Here is a 17085-nt window from a genome sequence, read left to right as displayed (position 1 = left end):
TAAACTCCTATTAGTATTTTATTATTGTTTTTACCTCCATGTATTTCTACCTACAGTGACTCCACATGTTCATGTCCCTCACTTATTGTCACGGGCTCTCCTGTGACAGCGGTCAGAAGATCTAGGAGACTGGCTGCACGTGATGTGATCTGACAGCCTCTCTGGTTTTACTCTTCTGTGTTGCTGCTGGGTATGACCACACTTCTGGTCTCAGGTGTAGCTTAAGTGGTAATTCCTACTCCTCTATTTAGTATGGCCTCACCCATCATGCTGTGCGGTTGATAGCTCCTTTTGGTTGTGAAGAGTTGGTGTCTGGTTCTCCTCTGAGTTCCTGCTCGTCTGCATATTTTGGAGTTAAGTGTCTTTTCCCTATTTCTTGTTCATGGTTTTCGCGTACCTTTTGGTATTAGGCCTGAGGAAGTCTCCTGTTCCTTCAGCTGGGAAGGAACAGGTCATCTTTTGTCCTAACACTATTTCCAGGGCCCTTTAGGGTCAGGTAGGGCCCTAGGTTCCTGCGTATGAACATTCCTGCCATCAAGGTCTGTTCATACTTATAGTATTCAGGGCTCGGGTCAGTGATTCACTAGGTGGTGACCTTTTTCCCCTTTCTTAGTTTCCAGGCCTAGTACCTTTTCCCTTCCCTCTTGTAGTTGGTGTAGAGTTATCCTTCCACACCGCGCCGTGACACTTATATCTTCTCGGACTGTGGCCTTTAGACAGGAATTTACATAAAGGCAGACCCTTCCCCCTCTTCGTTTTTGCGATACGTTCTAAACAGACTGTAACCCTGTACATTAACTGCCCAGTCATAGCTATCATCCAGCCATGTCTCAGTTATTCCCACTGTCATAGTCCTCCTCACACATCACTAATTCCAGTTCACCAGTTTTATTAGTCAGGCTTCTGGCATTAGTATACATACAATTAAGAGGTTTATGTATATTTTTTACCCTACAACTTTCCTTCTGAACTGTTCTAGTCCCTCCTTCTATTCCTCCCCCAGTCCCATTACCTTTCCCTCAGTCTCTATCTGCAATATCTTTCCATCCTATAACGTAATTACCCCCTCCCCCCGTCCCTAGTTTAAACACTCCTCCAACCTTCTAGCCATCTTCTCCCTCAACACAGCTGCCCCTTCCCCATTAAGGGTGCTGCCCATCCCTACGATAGAGCCTGTAGCCAACAGAGAAGTCAGCCCAGTTCTCCAGGAACCCAAAGCCATTCTTCCTACACCAGTTTTTGAGCCACTTGTTAACCTCCAGGGCCAGCAATACCATATTGTGGCACATTATACCACCCCAACAGAGCCAAGTACCACAGCCCATCACAAAATACTGTCCCAGCAGCACAAAATACATCCCCAAAAACTTCCACTGGCCAGCTTTGAGAAGGGCCCAGCGGGAAATTTCCCTGTAAGGTCTATGGCCAATCAGCCCTTGGGTGGCTGTATAATCTGTATGTAGTGAGCTTCCTCTAGTGGTGGCTGTATAATCTGTATGTAGTGAGCTTCCTCTAGTGGTGGCTGTATAATCTGTATGTAGTGAGCTCCCTCTAGTGGTGACTGTATAATCTGTATGTAGTAAGCTCCCTCTAGTGGTGGCTGTATAATCTGTATGTAGTGAGCTCCCCCTAGTGGTGGCTGTATAATCTGTATGTAATGAGCTCCCTCTAGTGGTGATGACTGTATAATCTGTATGCAGTGAGCTCCCTCTTGCGGTGTTGGCTGTATAATCTGTATGTAGTGAGCTCCCCCTAGTGGTGGCTGTATAATCTGTTTGTAGAGAGCTCCCCCTAGTGGTGACTGTATAATCTGTTTGTAGTGAGCTCCTTCTAGTGGTGGCTGTGTAATCTGTATGTAGTGAGCTCCCTCTAGTGGTGACTGTATAATCTGTATGTAGTGAGCTCCCTTTAGTGGTGGCTGTATAATCTGTAGTGAGCTCCCTCTAGTGGTGGCTGTATAATCTGTATGTAGAGAGCTCCCTCTAGTGGTGGCTGTATAATCTGTATGTAGTGAGCTCCCTCTAGTGGTGGCTGTATAACCTGTATGTAGTAAGCTCCCCCTAGAGGTGGCTGTATAACCTACAGTTGCAAGAAAAAGTATGTGAACCCTTTGGAATGATATGGATTTCTGCACAAATTGGTCATAAAATGTTATTTGATCTTCATCTAATTCAAAACACTAGACCATCACAGTTTGCTTAAACTAATAACACACAAAGAATTAAATGTTAGCATGTTTTTATTGAACACACTATGTAAACATTCACAGTGCAGGTGGAAAAAGTATGTGAACCCCTAGACTAATGACATCTCCAAGAGCTAATTGGAGTGAGGTGTCAGCCAACTTGTGTCCTATCAATGAGATGAGATTGGAGGTGTTGGTTACAGCTGCCCTGCCCTATAAAAAACACACACACCAGTTCTGGGTTTGCTTTTCACAAGAAGCATTGCCTTATGTGAATGATGCCTCGCACAAAAGAGCTCTCAGAAGACCTACGATTAAGAATTGTTGACTTGGATAAAGCTGGAAAGGGTTATAAAAGTATCTCCAAAAGCCTTGATGTTCATCAGTCCACGGTAAGACAAATGGTCTATAAATGGAGAAAGTTCAGCACTGCTGCTACTCTCCCTAGGAGTGGCCGTCCTGTAAAGATGACTGCAAGAGCACAGCGCAGACTGCTCAATGAGGTGAAGAAGAATCCTAGAGTGTCAGCTAAAGACTTACAAAAGTCTCTGGCATATTCTAACATCTACGATACGTAAAACACTAAACAAGAATGGATTTCATGGGAGGACACCACAGAGGAAGCCACTGCTGTCCAAAATAAACATTGCTGCACGTTTACAGTTTGCACAAGAGCACCTGGATGTTCCACAGCAGTACTGGCAAAATATTCTGTGGACAGATGAAACCAAAGTTGAGTTGTTTGGAAGAAACACACAACACTATGTGTGGAGAAAAAGAGGCACAGCACACCAACCTCAAAACCTCATCCCAACTGTGAGGTATGGTGGTGGGGGCATCATGGTTTGGGGCTGCTCTGCTGCGTCAGGGCCTGGACGGATTGCTGTAATCAAAGGAAAAATTAATTCCCAAGTTTTTTAAGACTTTTGCAGGAGAACTTAAGGCCATCTGTCCACCAGCTGAAGCTCAACAGAAGATGGATGTTGCAACAGGACAACGACCCAAAGCATAGAAGTAAATCAACAACAGAATGGCTTAAACAGAAGAAAATCCGCCTTCTGGAGTGGCCCAGTCAGAGTCCTGACCTCAACCCGATGGAGATGCTGAGGCAGGACCTCAAGAAAGCGATTCACACCAGACATCCCAAGAATATTGCTGAACTGAAACAGTTCTGTAAAGAGGAACGGTGAAGAATTACTCCTGACCGTTGTGCACGTCTGATCTGCAACTACAGGAAACGTTTGGTGGAAGTTATTGCTGCCAAAGGAGGTTCAACCAGTTATTAAATCCAAGGGTTCACATACTTTTTCCACCTGCACTGTGAATGTTTACATGGTGTGTTCAATAAAAACATGGTAACATTTAATTCTTTGTGTGTTATTAGGTTAAGCCGACTGTGATTGTCTATTGTTGTGACTTAGATGAAGATCTGATCACATTTTATGACCAATGTGTGCAGAAATCCATATCATTCCAAAGGGTTCACATACTTTTTCTTGCAACTGTATATGCAGTGAGCTCCCTCTCGTGATGGCTGTATAATCTGTATGTAGTGAGCTCCCCCTAGTGGTAACATAGTACATAAGGCCGAAAAAAGACATTTGTCCATCCAGTTCGGCCTGTCATCCTGCAAGTTGATCCAGAGGAAGGCAAAAAACCCCTGTGAGGTAGAAGCCAATTTTCCTCACTTTAGGGGAATAAAAATTCCTTCCCGACTCCAATCAGGCAATCAGAATAACTCCCTGGATCAGCGACCCCTCTCTAGAAGCTATAGCCTGTAATATTATTACGCTCCAGAAATACATCCAGGCCCCTCCTGAATTCCTTTATTGCACTCACCATCACCACCTCCTCAGGCAGAGAGCTCCATAGTCTCACTGCTCTTACCGTAAAGAATCCTCTTCTATGTCTGTGTACAAACCTTCTTTCCTCCAGACGCAGAGGATGTCCCCTCGTCACAGTCACAGTCCTGGGAATGAATAGATGATGGGAGTCATCTCTGTACTGACCCCTGATATATTTATACATATTAATTAGATCTCTCAGTCGTTATTTTTCTAAAGTGAATAACCCTAATTTTGATAATCTTTCAGGGTACTGTAGTTGCCCCATTCCAGTTATTACTTTAGTTGCCCTCCTCTGGACCCTCTCCAGCTCTGCTATGTCTGCTTTGTTCACTGGAGCCCAGAACTGGTGACTGTATAATCTGCTTGTAGTGAGCTCCTTCTAGTGGTGGCTGTATAATCTCTATGTAGTGAGCTCCCTCTAGTGGTGGCTGTGTAATCTGTATGTAGTGAGCTCCCTCTAGTGGTGGCTGTATAATCTGTATGTAGTGAGCTCCCTCTAGTGGTGGCTGTATAATCTGTATGCAGTGAGCTCCCTCTAGTGTTGGCTGTATAATCTGTATGCAGTGAGCTCCCTCTAGTGGTGGCTGTATAATCTGTATGTAGTGAGCTCCCTCTAGTGGTGACTGTATAATCTGTATGCAGTGAGCTCCCTCTAGTGGTGGCTGTATAATCTGTATGCAGTGAGCTCCCTCTAGTGGTGGCTGTATAATCTGTATGCAGTGAGCTCCCTCTAGTGGTGGCTGTATAATCTGTATGTAGTGAGCTCCCTCTAGTGGTGGCTGTATAATCTGTATGTAGTGAGCTCCCCCTAGTAGTGGCTGTATAATCTGTATGTAGAGAACTCCCTCTAGTGGTGGCTGTGTAATCTGTATGTAGTGAGCTCCCTCTAGTGGTGGCTGTATAATCTGTATGCAGTGAGCTCCCTCTAGTGGTGGCTGTATAATCTGTATGTAGTGAGCTCCCTCTAGTGGTGGCTATATAATCTGTATGCAGTGAGCTCCCTCTAGTGTTGGCTGTATAATCTGTATGCAGTGAGCTCCCTCTAGTGGTGGCTGTATAATCTGTATGCAGTGAGCTCCCTCTAGTGGTGGCTGTATAATCTGTATGCAGTGAGCTCCCTCTAGTGGTGGCTGTATAATCTGTATGCAGTGAGCTCTCTCTAGTGGTGGCTATATAATCTGTATGCAGTGAGCTCCCTCTAGTGGTGGCTGTATAATCTGTATGTAGTGAGCTCCCTCTAGTGGTGGCTGTATAATCTGTATGCAGTGAGCTCCCTCTAGTGGTGGCTACAGGTAATCTGAATGTTATTTGTGTATCTCTATTTCTAGGCAGGGGATTTGGAGATTTGTATTAGAAAAATAATACTCCCATCATGATAGAAATATAATATAAATCAGGTCAGTGCTGCGCTGTAATACAACATGTAACCAGCGGTCAGGTGGGGCGCTGCTTTCAATGTAATCTACTTTCTATGTTTTAAGCTACAACTGAACCAATGGGAGGAACAAAATATGGAGATCAGCTGAATGTGATGTCTGCAGCTGAAATGGAGGAGCGGATGAAGGTTTTTGAGGAGAAAATCAATCAGAATCAACTATTCTGGAAGCATCACCACGCCGAGCTGGGCGCCATGTTCCAGCAATTTACTGAAAGTGGGAATGAAACCAACCTGTACCGTACCCTGAGGCAACTGAGCGATTTTCTAAAGGGTAAGTGCTGCATGATGGCAGTGCAAATACAGATAGATAGATAAATATGAGATAGTGAGGGATTCTCACTTCAGGAGACTGTCTGATCTCTGCCCAGACTTCACCTCGATGGAGGAGGAAGAGAGACTCTCCATACTGCTGGGGGAAGAGGAGAACACAGCGGCCATAGCAGCACAATATATTACTGCCTGCCATAGACTGAGAGGAGCCTGATATACCATGGACTCCCCACCCTGGACCTGTCCCCATCCCCCAACCCTACCCACTTATTTCCCACTTGCTTTCACAATGCTAAAATGTATTTAGTCCTGCCAATAAAGCTGATTTGATTTGTTAGATAGATAGATACTATAGATATATACTGTAGATAGATTGATGTGAGATAGATATGAGATGGATAGATATATACTGTAGATAGATACTATAGATAGATAACATCATTACTTTGTGTTTTCAGCTCTAAATGACCTGACAGATTCTATATCGAGCGAGGTGAAAGCGGTGGAACAGAACGAGGGGAAGATTGTTCATCTCCTCATCCTACATGAGGAAGCCTTTAACATTCTGAGGAAAGAAGTCAAACATCAGCGAGGTAAGAGGACAGCGGCCGATCTGTGACCTTACAGCCAGGGGCGTAGCTATAGGGGGTGCAGAGGTAGCAGTCACTGCCGGCCCGGGAGCCTGCGGGGGGCCAAGGACCCTTGTAATGCATAAGAAGACACAAGCAGGGGTGTAGCTAAAGGCTCGTGGGCCCTGGTGCAAGAGTTCAGCTTGGGCCCCCTACTTTGTGGCAAGGGACAGGGAAACACATAGCCTTCGGGCCACCTGAGGCAAAAATTGAAACAGCATCCCCGCTCAATCCAAATTCTTATGGCACAAAGGACTTTGGGCCTCCTAAGGCTACTGGGCCCGGTAGCGACTGCTTCCTCTGCACCCCCTATAGCTACGCCCCTGGACACAAGTATTATAAAAAGTGCATGAAGCTACATCTCTGGCTGGAGGAAAGGGGTTAGGTTGAGAATTTGGCATGAGGGGTAGGTACTTCCCTGCCTACAGAAGACAGAGCATACACAGGATATACTTGTTGAGCCAAAGTATGCTAAACTGTACAAATATACAATTATATGCTATAGGAAAAATGAAAATGGAATACTACAAAATACTGCACAATGCTGTACTAAACTGTACAACTATACATTATGCACAACACTTATCTAGACTCTAATAGTATGAGCTGCTTTATATCACACCGCTACATTGTATGAAACATTACAGTACATGAAACCTTTCTGAATTTTATAACCGTACACTGTAGTCCACGATACACAACACAACCACCGGGTGGCAGTGGATAGCGCACTGGCATCTGACAAACTATCAAGAACTCGTGCTTTAAAAAAAATATAATAATGAGTCAGACTTCTTGGGATATCTTGGGATATTGTGAACTAAGAGTAAAAGGTAAGGAAAGACATATTTGTATACAACTGTACACTACAACATACTGTACAAACGATGCTACAGTACATAACAGTACACTGTGCTATACAAACACCAGCTGAAAAGTAACTGCTGCAGAAAATAGAACCGACCAGCTGCACGGTCTACATTTATCATCATTATTGTTAAAGTCCCAATACAATAAGAATCAAAGTGCAAACCACACAATACAAGACTATCAACTAAAAACAAAAAGAGAACGTAAAAGATCAATACATAAAATTCAGTAATCAGGTAAAAGGAGCTCAATATAAAAGAGCAGAACTTATAATAAATTCCAATCTAAATCTATTCCCAAAAGAGACCGTTTTGAACAAAGAACCAAAACAAATATGAAACCTGATGGACAAAGCAGGAGATGTGTGGCTGTGTAGGAGTAGAGGTAGCAGCAGTAGGGGTAGTAATAGTTGCATCAGCAGTACAGTATGGAGGCTAAGGCATAAGGCAGGAGATGTGTGGCTGTGTCGGTGTAGTAGTAGTAGCAATAGGGGTACTGTAGTTATAGTGGCAGCAGCAGTACAGTATGATACATGGTGGACACGGCAGGAGTTGTGCAGCTGTGTAGGCATAGTAGTAGTGACAGTAGAGGTAGTAGTAGCGGCAGCAGCAGTACAGTATGATACATAATGGACACGGCAGGAGTTGTGCAGCTGTGTAGGCATAGTAGTAGTGGCAGTAGGGGTAGTAGTCGCGGCAGCAGCAGTACAGTATGATACATGATGGACACGGCAGGAGTTGTGCAGCTGTGTAGGCATAGTAGTAGTGGCAGTAGGGGTAGTAGTAGCGGCAGCAGCAGTACAGTATGATACATGATGGACACGGCAGGAGTTGTGCAGCTGTGTAGGCATAGTAGTAGTGGCAGTAGGGGTAGTAGTCGCGGCAGCAGCAGTACAGTATAATACATGATGGACCAGGCAGGAGTTGTGCAGCTGTGTAGGCATAGTAGTAGTGGCAGTAGGGGTAGTAGTAGTGGCAGCAGCAGTACAGTATGTTACATGATGGACACGGCAGGAGTTGTGCAGCTGTGTAGGTATAATGGTAGCAGCAGAAGGGGTAGTAGTAGTGGCAGCAGCAGTACAGTATGTTACATGATGGACACGGCAGGAGTTGTGCAGCTGTGTAGGCATAGTAGTAGTGGCAGTAGGGGTAGTAGTAGCGGCAGCAGCAGTACAGTATGATACATGATGGACACTGCAGGAGTTGTGCAGCTGTGTAGGCATAGTAGTAGTGACAGTAGGGGTAGTAGTAGCGGCAGCAGCAGTACAGTATGATACATGATGGACACGGCAGGAGTTGTGCAGCTGTGTAGGCATAGTAGTAGTGACAGAAGGGGTAGTAGTAGTAGTAGCGGCAGCAGCAGTACAGTATGATACATGATGGACACGGCAGGAGTTGTGCAGCTGTGTAGGTATAGTAGTAGTGACAGAAGGGGTAGTAGTAGCGGCAGCAGCAGTACAGTATGATACATGATGGACACGGCAGGAGTTGTGCAGCTGTGTAGGCATAGTAGTAGTGGCAGTAGGGGTAGTAGTTGTGGCAGCAGCAGTACAGTATGATGCATGATGGACACGGCAGGAGTTGTGCAGCTGTGTAGGTATAGTAGTAGTGACAGTAGGGGTAGTAGTAGCGGCAGCAGCAGTACAGTATGATACATGATGGACACGGCAGGAGTTGTGCAGCTGTGTAGGCATAGTAGTAGTGGCAGTAGGGGTAGTAGTAGCGGCAGCAGCAGTACAGTATGATACATGATGGACACGGCAGGAGTTGTGCAGCTGTGTAGGCATAGTAGTAGTGGCAGTAGGGGTAGTAGTAGCGGCAGCAGCAGTACAGTATGATACATGGTGGACACGGCAGGAGTTGTGCAGCTGTGTAGGCATAGTAGTAGTGGCAGTAGGGGTAGCAGTAGCGGCAGCAGCAGTACAGTATGATACATGATGGACATGGCAGGAGTTGTGCAGCTGTGTAGGCATAGTAGTAGTGGCAGTAGGGGTAGTAGTAGTGGCAGCAGCAGTACAGTATGATACATGATAGACACGGCAGGAGTTGTGCAGCTGTGTAGGCATAGTAGTAGTGGCAGTAGGGGTAGTAGTAGCGACAGCAGCAGTACAGTATGATACATGGTGGACACGGCAGGAGTTGTGCAGCTGTGTGAGTATAGTAGTAGTGACAGTAGGGGTAGTAGTAGCGGCAGCAGCAGTACAGTATGATACATGATGGACACGGCAGGAGTTGTGCAGCTGTGTAGGCATAGTAGTAGTGGCAGTAGGGGTAGTAGTAGCGGCAGCAGCAGTACAGTATGATACATGATGGACACGGCAGGAGTTGTGCAGCTGTGTAGGCATAGTAGTAGTGACAGTAGGGGTAGTAATAGTGGAAGCAGCAGTACAGTATGATACATGATGGACACGGCAGGAGTTGTGCAGCTGTGTAGGCGTAGTAGTGATGGCAGCAGCAGTACAGTATGGAGCCTGATGGACACGGCAGGAGTTGTGCAGCTGTGTAGGCATAGTAGTAGTGGCAGTAGGGGTAGTAGTAGTGGCAGCAGCAGTACAGTATGATACATGATGGACACGGCAGGAGTTGTGCAGCTGTGTAGGTATAGTAGTAGTGGCAGTAGGGGTAGTAGTAGCGGCGGCAGCAGTACAGTATGATACATGATGGACACGGCAGGTGTTGTGCAGCTGTGTAGGCATAGTAGTAGTGACAGAAGGGGTAGTAGTAGCGGCAGCAGCAGTACAGTATGATACATGATGGAGACGGCAGGAGATGTGCAGCTGTGTAGGCATAGTAGTAGTGACAGTAGGGGTAGTAGTAGCGGCAGCAGCAGTACAGTATGATACATGGTGGACACGGCAGGAGTTGTGCAGCTGTGTAGGCATAGTAGTAGTGGCAGTAGGGGTAGTAGTAGTGGCAGCAGCAGTACAGTATGATACACGATGGACACGGCAGGAGTTGTGCAGCTGTTTAGGCATAGTAGTAGTGGCAGTAGGGGTAGTAGTAGCGGCAGCAGCAGTACAGTATGATACATGATGGACACGGCAGGAGTTGTGCAGCTGTGTAGGCATAGTAGTAGTGACAGTAGGGGTAGTAGTAGCGGCAGCAGCAGTACAGTATAATACATGATGGACACGGCAGGAGTTGTGCAGCTGTGTAGGTATAGTAGTAGTGACAGTAGGGGTAGTAGTAGCGGCAGCAGCAGTACAGTATGATACATGATGGACACGGCAGTAGTTGTGCAGCTGTGTAGGCATAGTAGTAGTGACAGTAGGGGTAGTAGTAGCGGCAGCAGCAGTACAGTATAATACATGATGGACACGGCAGGAGTTGTGCAGCTGTGTAGGTATAATGGTAGCAGCAGAAGAGGTAGTAGTAGCGGCAGCAGCAGTACAGTATGGAGCCTGATAGATAAGGCAGGAGATGTGCAGCTGTATAGGCATAGTCAGAGCAGCAGTACAGAACGGTACATGATGACAGGCAGGACAGTGTCAGTGCCATCATTGGGCAGGCATAAATGGCCACTGTCAGCAATGGCAGATCTTTTCTTTGGCCTCAGCCGGAGTTGTGTGAAAATCCTCCCAGATCCATGCCTGAATCACTTTCACAAATGTACTGTTCTCCACACTGCTGGAGGACAATGTGTCCACTTGGGGTGATGACACCACCTGCCGCACTGAATCCCCTCTCTGGCAGTGCACTGGAGACATCCCCTTCTCCTGAGCAAGAGAGTTGTAGAAACAAATGTTCAATTGGACAAAGCCCAGTACAAAATATGGTGACCGGGAGGCAGGAAAATAGTGGTGGCTGTGATGGGGGCCATTTTTGAGTCCACTGTTACGATATACGGCAACTGTGATGCAAACCGAAAATGTCAGCCCAGGTGCACTAGTCTGCGCTGGAGAGAATGTTTGTGCCAGAGTCTACTACATGATGTCAGGTGCACTAGTCTGCTACATCACGTCAGGTGCACTAGTCTGCTACATCACGTCAGGTGCACTAGTCTGCTACATCACGTCAGGTGCACTAGTCTGCTACATCACGTCAGGCGCACTAGTCTGCTACATCACGTCAGGCGCACTAGTCTGCTACATCACGTCAGGCGCACTAGTCTGCTACATCACGTCAGGCGCACTAGTCTGCTACATCACGTCAGGTGCACTAGTCTGCTACATCACGTCAGGTGCACTAGTCTGCTACATCACGTCAGGCGCACTAGTCTGCTACATCACGTCAGGCGCACTAGTCTGCTACATCACGTCAGGCGCACTAGTCTGCTACATCACGTCAGGTGCACTAGTCTGCTACATCACGTCAGGCGCACTAGTCTGCTACATCACGTCAGGTGCACTAGTCTGCTACATCACGTCAGGTGCACTAGTCTGCTACATCACGTCAGGCGCGCTAGTCTGCTACATCACGTCAGGCGCTCTAGTCTGCTACATCACGTCAGGCGCGCTAGTCTGCTACATCACGTCAGGCGCTCTAGTCTGCTACATCACGTCAGGCGCACTAGTCTGCTACATCACGTCAGGCGCACTAGTCTGCTACATCACGTCAGGTGCACTAGTCTGCTACATCACGTCAGGCGCACTAGTCTGCTACATCACGTCAGGCGCACTAGTCTGCTACATCACGTCAGGCGCACTAGTCTGCTACATCACGTCAGGCGCACTAGTCTGCTACATCACGTCAGGCGCACTAGTCTGCTACATCACGTCAGGTGCACTAGTCTGCTACATCACGTCAGGTGCACTAGTCTGCTACATCACGTCAGGTGCACTAGTCTGCTACATCACGTCAGGTGCACTAGTCTGCTACATCACGTCAGGTGCACTAGTCTGCTACATCACGTCAGGCGCACTAGTCTGCTACATCACGTCAGGTGCACTAGTCTGCTACATCACGTCAGGCGCACTAGTCTGCTACATCACGTCAGGCGCACTAGTCTGCTACATCACGTCAGGCGCACTAGTCTGCTACATCACGTCAGGCGCACTAGTCTGCTACATCACGTCAGGCGCACTAGTCTGCTACATCACGTCAGGCGCACTAGTCTGCTACATCACGTCAGGCGCACTAGTCTGCTACATCACGTCAGGTGCACTAGTCTGCTACATCACGTCAGGTGCACTAGTCTGCTACATCACGTCAGGCGCACTAGTCTGCTACATCACGTCAGGTGCACTAGTCTGCTACATCACGTCAGGCGCACTAGTCTGCTACATCACGTCAGGCGCACTAGTCTGCTACATCACGTCAGGCGCACTAGTCTGCTACATCACGTCAGGCGCACTAGTCTGCTACATCACGTCAGGCGCACTAGTCTGCTACATCACGTCAGGCGCACTAGTCTGCTACATCACGTCAGGCGCACTAGTCTGCTACATCACGTCAGGTGCACTAGTCTGCTACATCACGTCAGGTGCACTAGTCTGCTACATCACGTCAGGTGCACTAGTCTGCTACATCACGTCAGGTGCACTAGTCTGCTACATCACGTCAGGCGCACTAGTCTGCTACATCACGTCAGGTGCACTAGTCTGCTACATCACGTCAGGTGCACTAGTCTGCTACATCACGTCAGGCGCACTAGTCTGCTACATCACGTCAGGCGCACTAGTCTGCTACATCACGTCAGGTGCACTAGTCTGCTACATCACGTCAGGCGCACTAGTCTGCTACATCACGTCAGGCGCACTAGTCTGCTACATCACGTCAGGCGCACTAGTCTGCTACATCACGTCAGGTGCACTAGTCTGCTACATCACGTCAGGTGCACTAGTCTGCTACATCACGTCAGGTGCACTAGTCTGCTACATCACGTCAGGCGCACTAGTCTGCTACATCACGTCAGGTGCACTAGTCTGCTACATCACGTCAGGTGCACTAGTCTGCTACATCACGTCAGGCGCACTAGTCTGCTACATCACGTCAGGCGCACTAGTCTGCTACATCACGTCAGGCGCACTAGTCTGCTACATCACGTCAGGCGCACTAGTCTGCTACATCACGTCAGGTGCACTAGTCTGCTACATCACGTCAGGCGCACTAGTCTGCTACATCACGTCAGGCGCACTAGTCTGCTACATCACGTCAGGCGCACTAGTCTGCTACATCACGTCAGGCGCACTAGTCTGCTACATCACGTCAGGCGCACTAGTCTGCTACATCACGTCAGGCGCACTAGTCTGCTACATCACGTCAGGCGCACTAGTCTGCTACATCACGTCAGGCGCACTAGTCTGTGACCGGCCGACTTTTTGTAATTACATGTGCGATTGAACCCAGTCTACAGTAACAATATACGCGGACACTGCGCAGTGTATCCAGTCAGGTTTTACACTTATAATTGAAGAAACTGTGCAACTGGACATTGTCTACAGTAAATATTTACTGACTGCAATGCTACAAAATTGAAGAAAGTTGAAGAAACGCCTAAACAGATTTTTTTGGGAAAAAATGCACAGTTGGACAATGTCTAGAGGACAAATGGATCCTTAGGAAATCGGCAGCCAGTACATATGACATTTTAGATGTATATTGGGCTTCTATTAGGCCCCTTTCACACGGGCGAGTATTCCGCGCAGATGCGATGCGTGAGTTGAACGCATTGCACCCGCACTGAATCCCGACCCATTCATTTCTATGGGGCTGTTCACATGAGCGGTGATTTTCACGCATCACTTGTGCGTTGCGTGAAAATCGCAGCATGCTCTATTTTGTGCGTTTTTCACGTAATGCAGGCCCCATAGAAATGAATGGGGTTGCGTGAAAATTGCAAGCATCCGCAAGCAAGTGCGGATGCGGTGCGATTTTCACGCACGGTTGCTAGGAGACGATCGGGATGGGGACCCGATCTTTATTATTTTCCCTTATAACATGGTTGTAGGGGAAAATAATAGCATTCTGAATACAGAATGCATAGTACAATAGTGATGGAGGGGTTAAATTTTTTTTTTAACTCACCTTAATCCACTTGCTTGCGCAGCCGGCATCTCTTCTGTCTTCTTTCTTTGCTCTGTGCAGGAAAAGGACCTGTGGTGACGTCACTCCGGTCATCACATGGTCCATCACACAATCTTTTACCATGGTGATGGACCATGTGATGACCAGAGTGACGTCACCACAGGTCCTGTTCCTGCACACAGCTAAGAAAGAAGACAGAAGAGATGCCGGCTGCACGATCAAGTGGATTAAGGTGAGTTAAATTTTTGGTTATTCTTTTTTTTAACCCCTCCAGCCCTATTGTACTATGCATTGTGTATTCAGAATGCTATTATTTTCCCTTATAACCATGTTATAAAGGGAAAATAATACAATCTACAGAACACCGATCCCAAGCCCGAACTTCTGTGAAGAAGTTCGGGTTTGGGTACCAAGCATGCCGGCTGTACTCACGCGAGTGCAAAACGCAATACAATGTTTTGCACTCGCGCAGAAAAATCATGCATGTTCCCGCAACGCACCCGCACATTTTCCCACAACGCCCGTGTGAAAGAGGCCTTAGGCTTCTGATCATTAGGAAAAAATTGAATACTGTAGCTTTAAATAGCAGATCAATCGCAGGACTGTCAGAAGAATACATGTACACTGGTTCCCTCCAGTGCTTTACATGACGTGTTCAATGTGTCCACCATTCTGTCCGATGCTCATGGTTCAACATTTGATCCAGTCTTTGTGAACCCGCTGAAGAGCCACAGGCGATACTTCATGGCGCTCTTGCGTAGTATGGCTAACCTGAAGTGGTGAAGAAGTATCACCTGCAATTCTTCAGCGTGTTCACGAAGACTGGACCAGATGGTAAACCACGTGCCTCCAGCAGAATAGTGGACACACAGAACATGTTGTCTAGAAAACATTTCCCTCGCTTTACTTTTAAACATGTAAAAATAGGTCAAAGCTGACACCTCCAGTAAATTCTAGCCACAGATGATGTATCACATGACCCCCTTCCCACTGGAAAAAACAGAGCTGGATATAGTATAGCGGATTTCAAAATGGCGGCCAAAAATGTTTCCACCACCAAATAATGGAATTCAATTTTCTACAAATTAACCAGTTAAAAGGGGGCGTCCAAACTTCTGCCTCACCCTGTACTTGTAGAACAGTATACATTACACTACAATACACCGTACACAATACTCTATGGCTATCCCCATCATCCCTACAAGGGGCAATACTGGGACGTATAGAACTTCTGACCGCAGACAGTATTGACACCAGAGCTCGTTAAGTAGCCATAGGGGCAGGGTGCCCACTGTGAACATGGCATCATGACGCTGAGCTGAGGTCGCTGCCACAATGACTGTTTCTCATCTCTTCACAGTCTCTATCTTCGGCCTTGTCATCTGGTTTCTAATATTTCTTATCACCGGTGCTACCATTTTGGTCTATAAGACCTGCATGAGGAATCCTGGAGCTCGATGGTGACATCACGTCAGAAGCACTGGTTGTGACAGTATTAGGTTCATGGATGCAACCAACCCCCCACCGGCATCCATTTCCTTCCACAGTGTGAGTGATATCATAACCCTGGGGCAACGTCCTGCTGAAAGCTAGTACTGTGTGAAAGGCCCTGGGAGAACACAAGTGAAGGATGTGGCTGGAGCTCACTGCAGATCAGAAGGTTCAGCTGCTTCACACTTTCATAGTTAATATGGTTAAAAAAAGACATTAGTCCTTCAAGTTCAATCTTTCTTCAAATAAATTAAAGTTTTTCTAGGTTTTTCATTTGTGTTTGGTGTTTTTTTTGTGATTAACAAACCCCTCGGGTAAGAGGGTTGTCCAGAGGGGAAACATGTTGTGCCAAGGAGTTCAGAATTGGGAAGCCATATTTACCTCACCGTTCCCCTGACGATCCCGGTTTGACATTTACCGTACCGTCACTGATCTCTGCTAGTTTCACACTTGCGGCAGGACGGATCCGACATGCTGTTCACCATGTCGGATCCGTCCTGCGGCTATTTCGCCGTGCCTGCGGACCGCCGCTCCGTCCCCATTGACTACAATGGGGACGGGGGCGGAGCTCCGGCGCAGCACGGCGGTGCACGGAGAAAGCCGCCGGACTAAAAAGCCTGACATGCAGTAATTTTAGTCCGGCGGCCTTTCTCCGTGCAGCGCCGTGCTGCGCCGGAGCTCCGCCCCCGTCCCCATTATAGTCAATGGGGACGGAGCGGCGGTCCGCGGGCACGGCGAAATAGCCGCAGGACGGATCCGACATGGTGAACAGCATGTCGGATCCGTCCTGCCGCAAGTGTGAAAGTACCCTAAGAAATGACCCTTCAGTGGTGACCAGCCTCAGCCGGTGAGCTGGCCGATCGTAGCATTTCCCGTGTGCTGAGATGAGACCAGGAAATGGATACTCTCCCCCAGCGAATCTGGCTTCATCAGGGGTAACGGACAGAATTGAATAAGGCCGCTGCCCATGAACCTCATCAAGGCTGCGTCCACCTTGGAAGCCATAGATTCAAAGAATGAACGAATAGGTATCCTATAAACCATGCTACCAATGAAAAAACTATAAGTCACAATGACACTCGCCACCGTCATCCAGATTATTCGGCTGCGTGCCTGGTATCTGCGCCTGGACTTACCTTCTGCGAGCGCCGCTGCACTGCACTACTACTGCGCAGGAACATTGAAGTACCAGAAGCGCCTTTAATCACACTGCGCATACACTTAGTCTCAGAGCGCACTGCACTACTACTGCGCAGGAACATTGAAGTACCAGAAGCGCCTTTAATCACACTGCGCATACACTTAGTCTCAGAGCGCACTGCTCTGCGCGCTGACTTAGTCTCAGAGCGCACACGCACCACCGCACTGTACTGCGGCTGCACAGGAACTT

At 47.6% G+C, this 17085-nt stretch overlaps 1 protein-coding gene across 1 annotated transcript in view; it reads left to right on the top strand.

Moving 5' to 3' along the window:
* LOC122945186 (ecto-ADP-ribosyltransferase 5-like) overlaps positions 1–15963 on the top strand; it is a 72995-nt gene extending 57032 nt beyond the window's left edge. Inside the window, exons 5-7 of the mRNA XM_044304132.1 lie at positions 5514–5741; positions 6199–6333; positions 15565–15963. Coding sequence (XP_044160067.1) covers positions 5514–5741; positions 6199–6333; positions 15565–15668 — 467 coding nt within the window. The 3' untranslated portion in view covers positions 15669–15963. The remainder of the gene's footprint in view (positions 1–5513; positions 5742–6198; positions 6334–15564) is intronic.
* The last annotated feature ends 1122 nt before the right edge of the window (positions 15964–17085 follow it).

The sequence above is a fragment of the Bufo gargarizans genome, chromosome 1 (genome assembly GCF_014858855.1).
Source record: "Bufo gargarizans isolate SCDJY-AF-19 chromosome 1, ASM1485885v1, whole genome shotgun sequence".
NCBI lineage: Eukaryota > Metazoa > Chordata > Amphibia > Anura > Bufonidae > Bufo > Bufo gargarizans.
The sequence above is the reverse complement of the archived record's forward strand: the minus strand, read 5'-3'. Positions and strand labels throughout refer to the sequence as shown.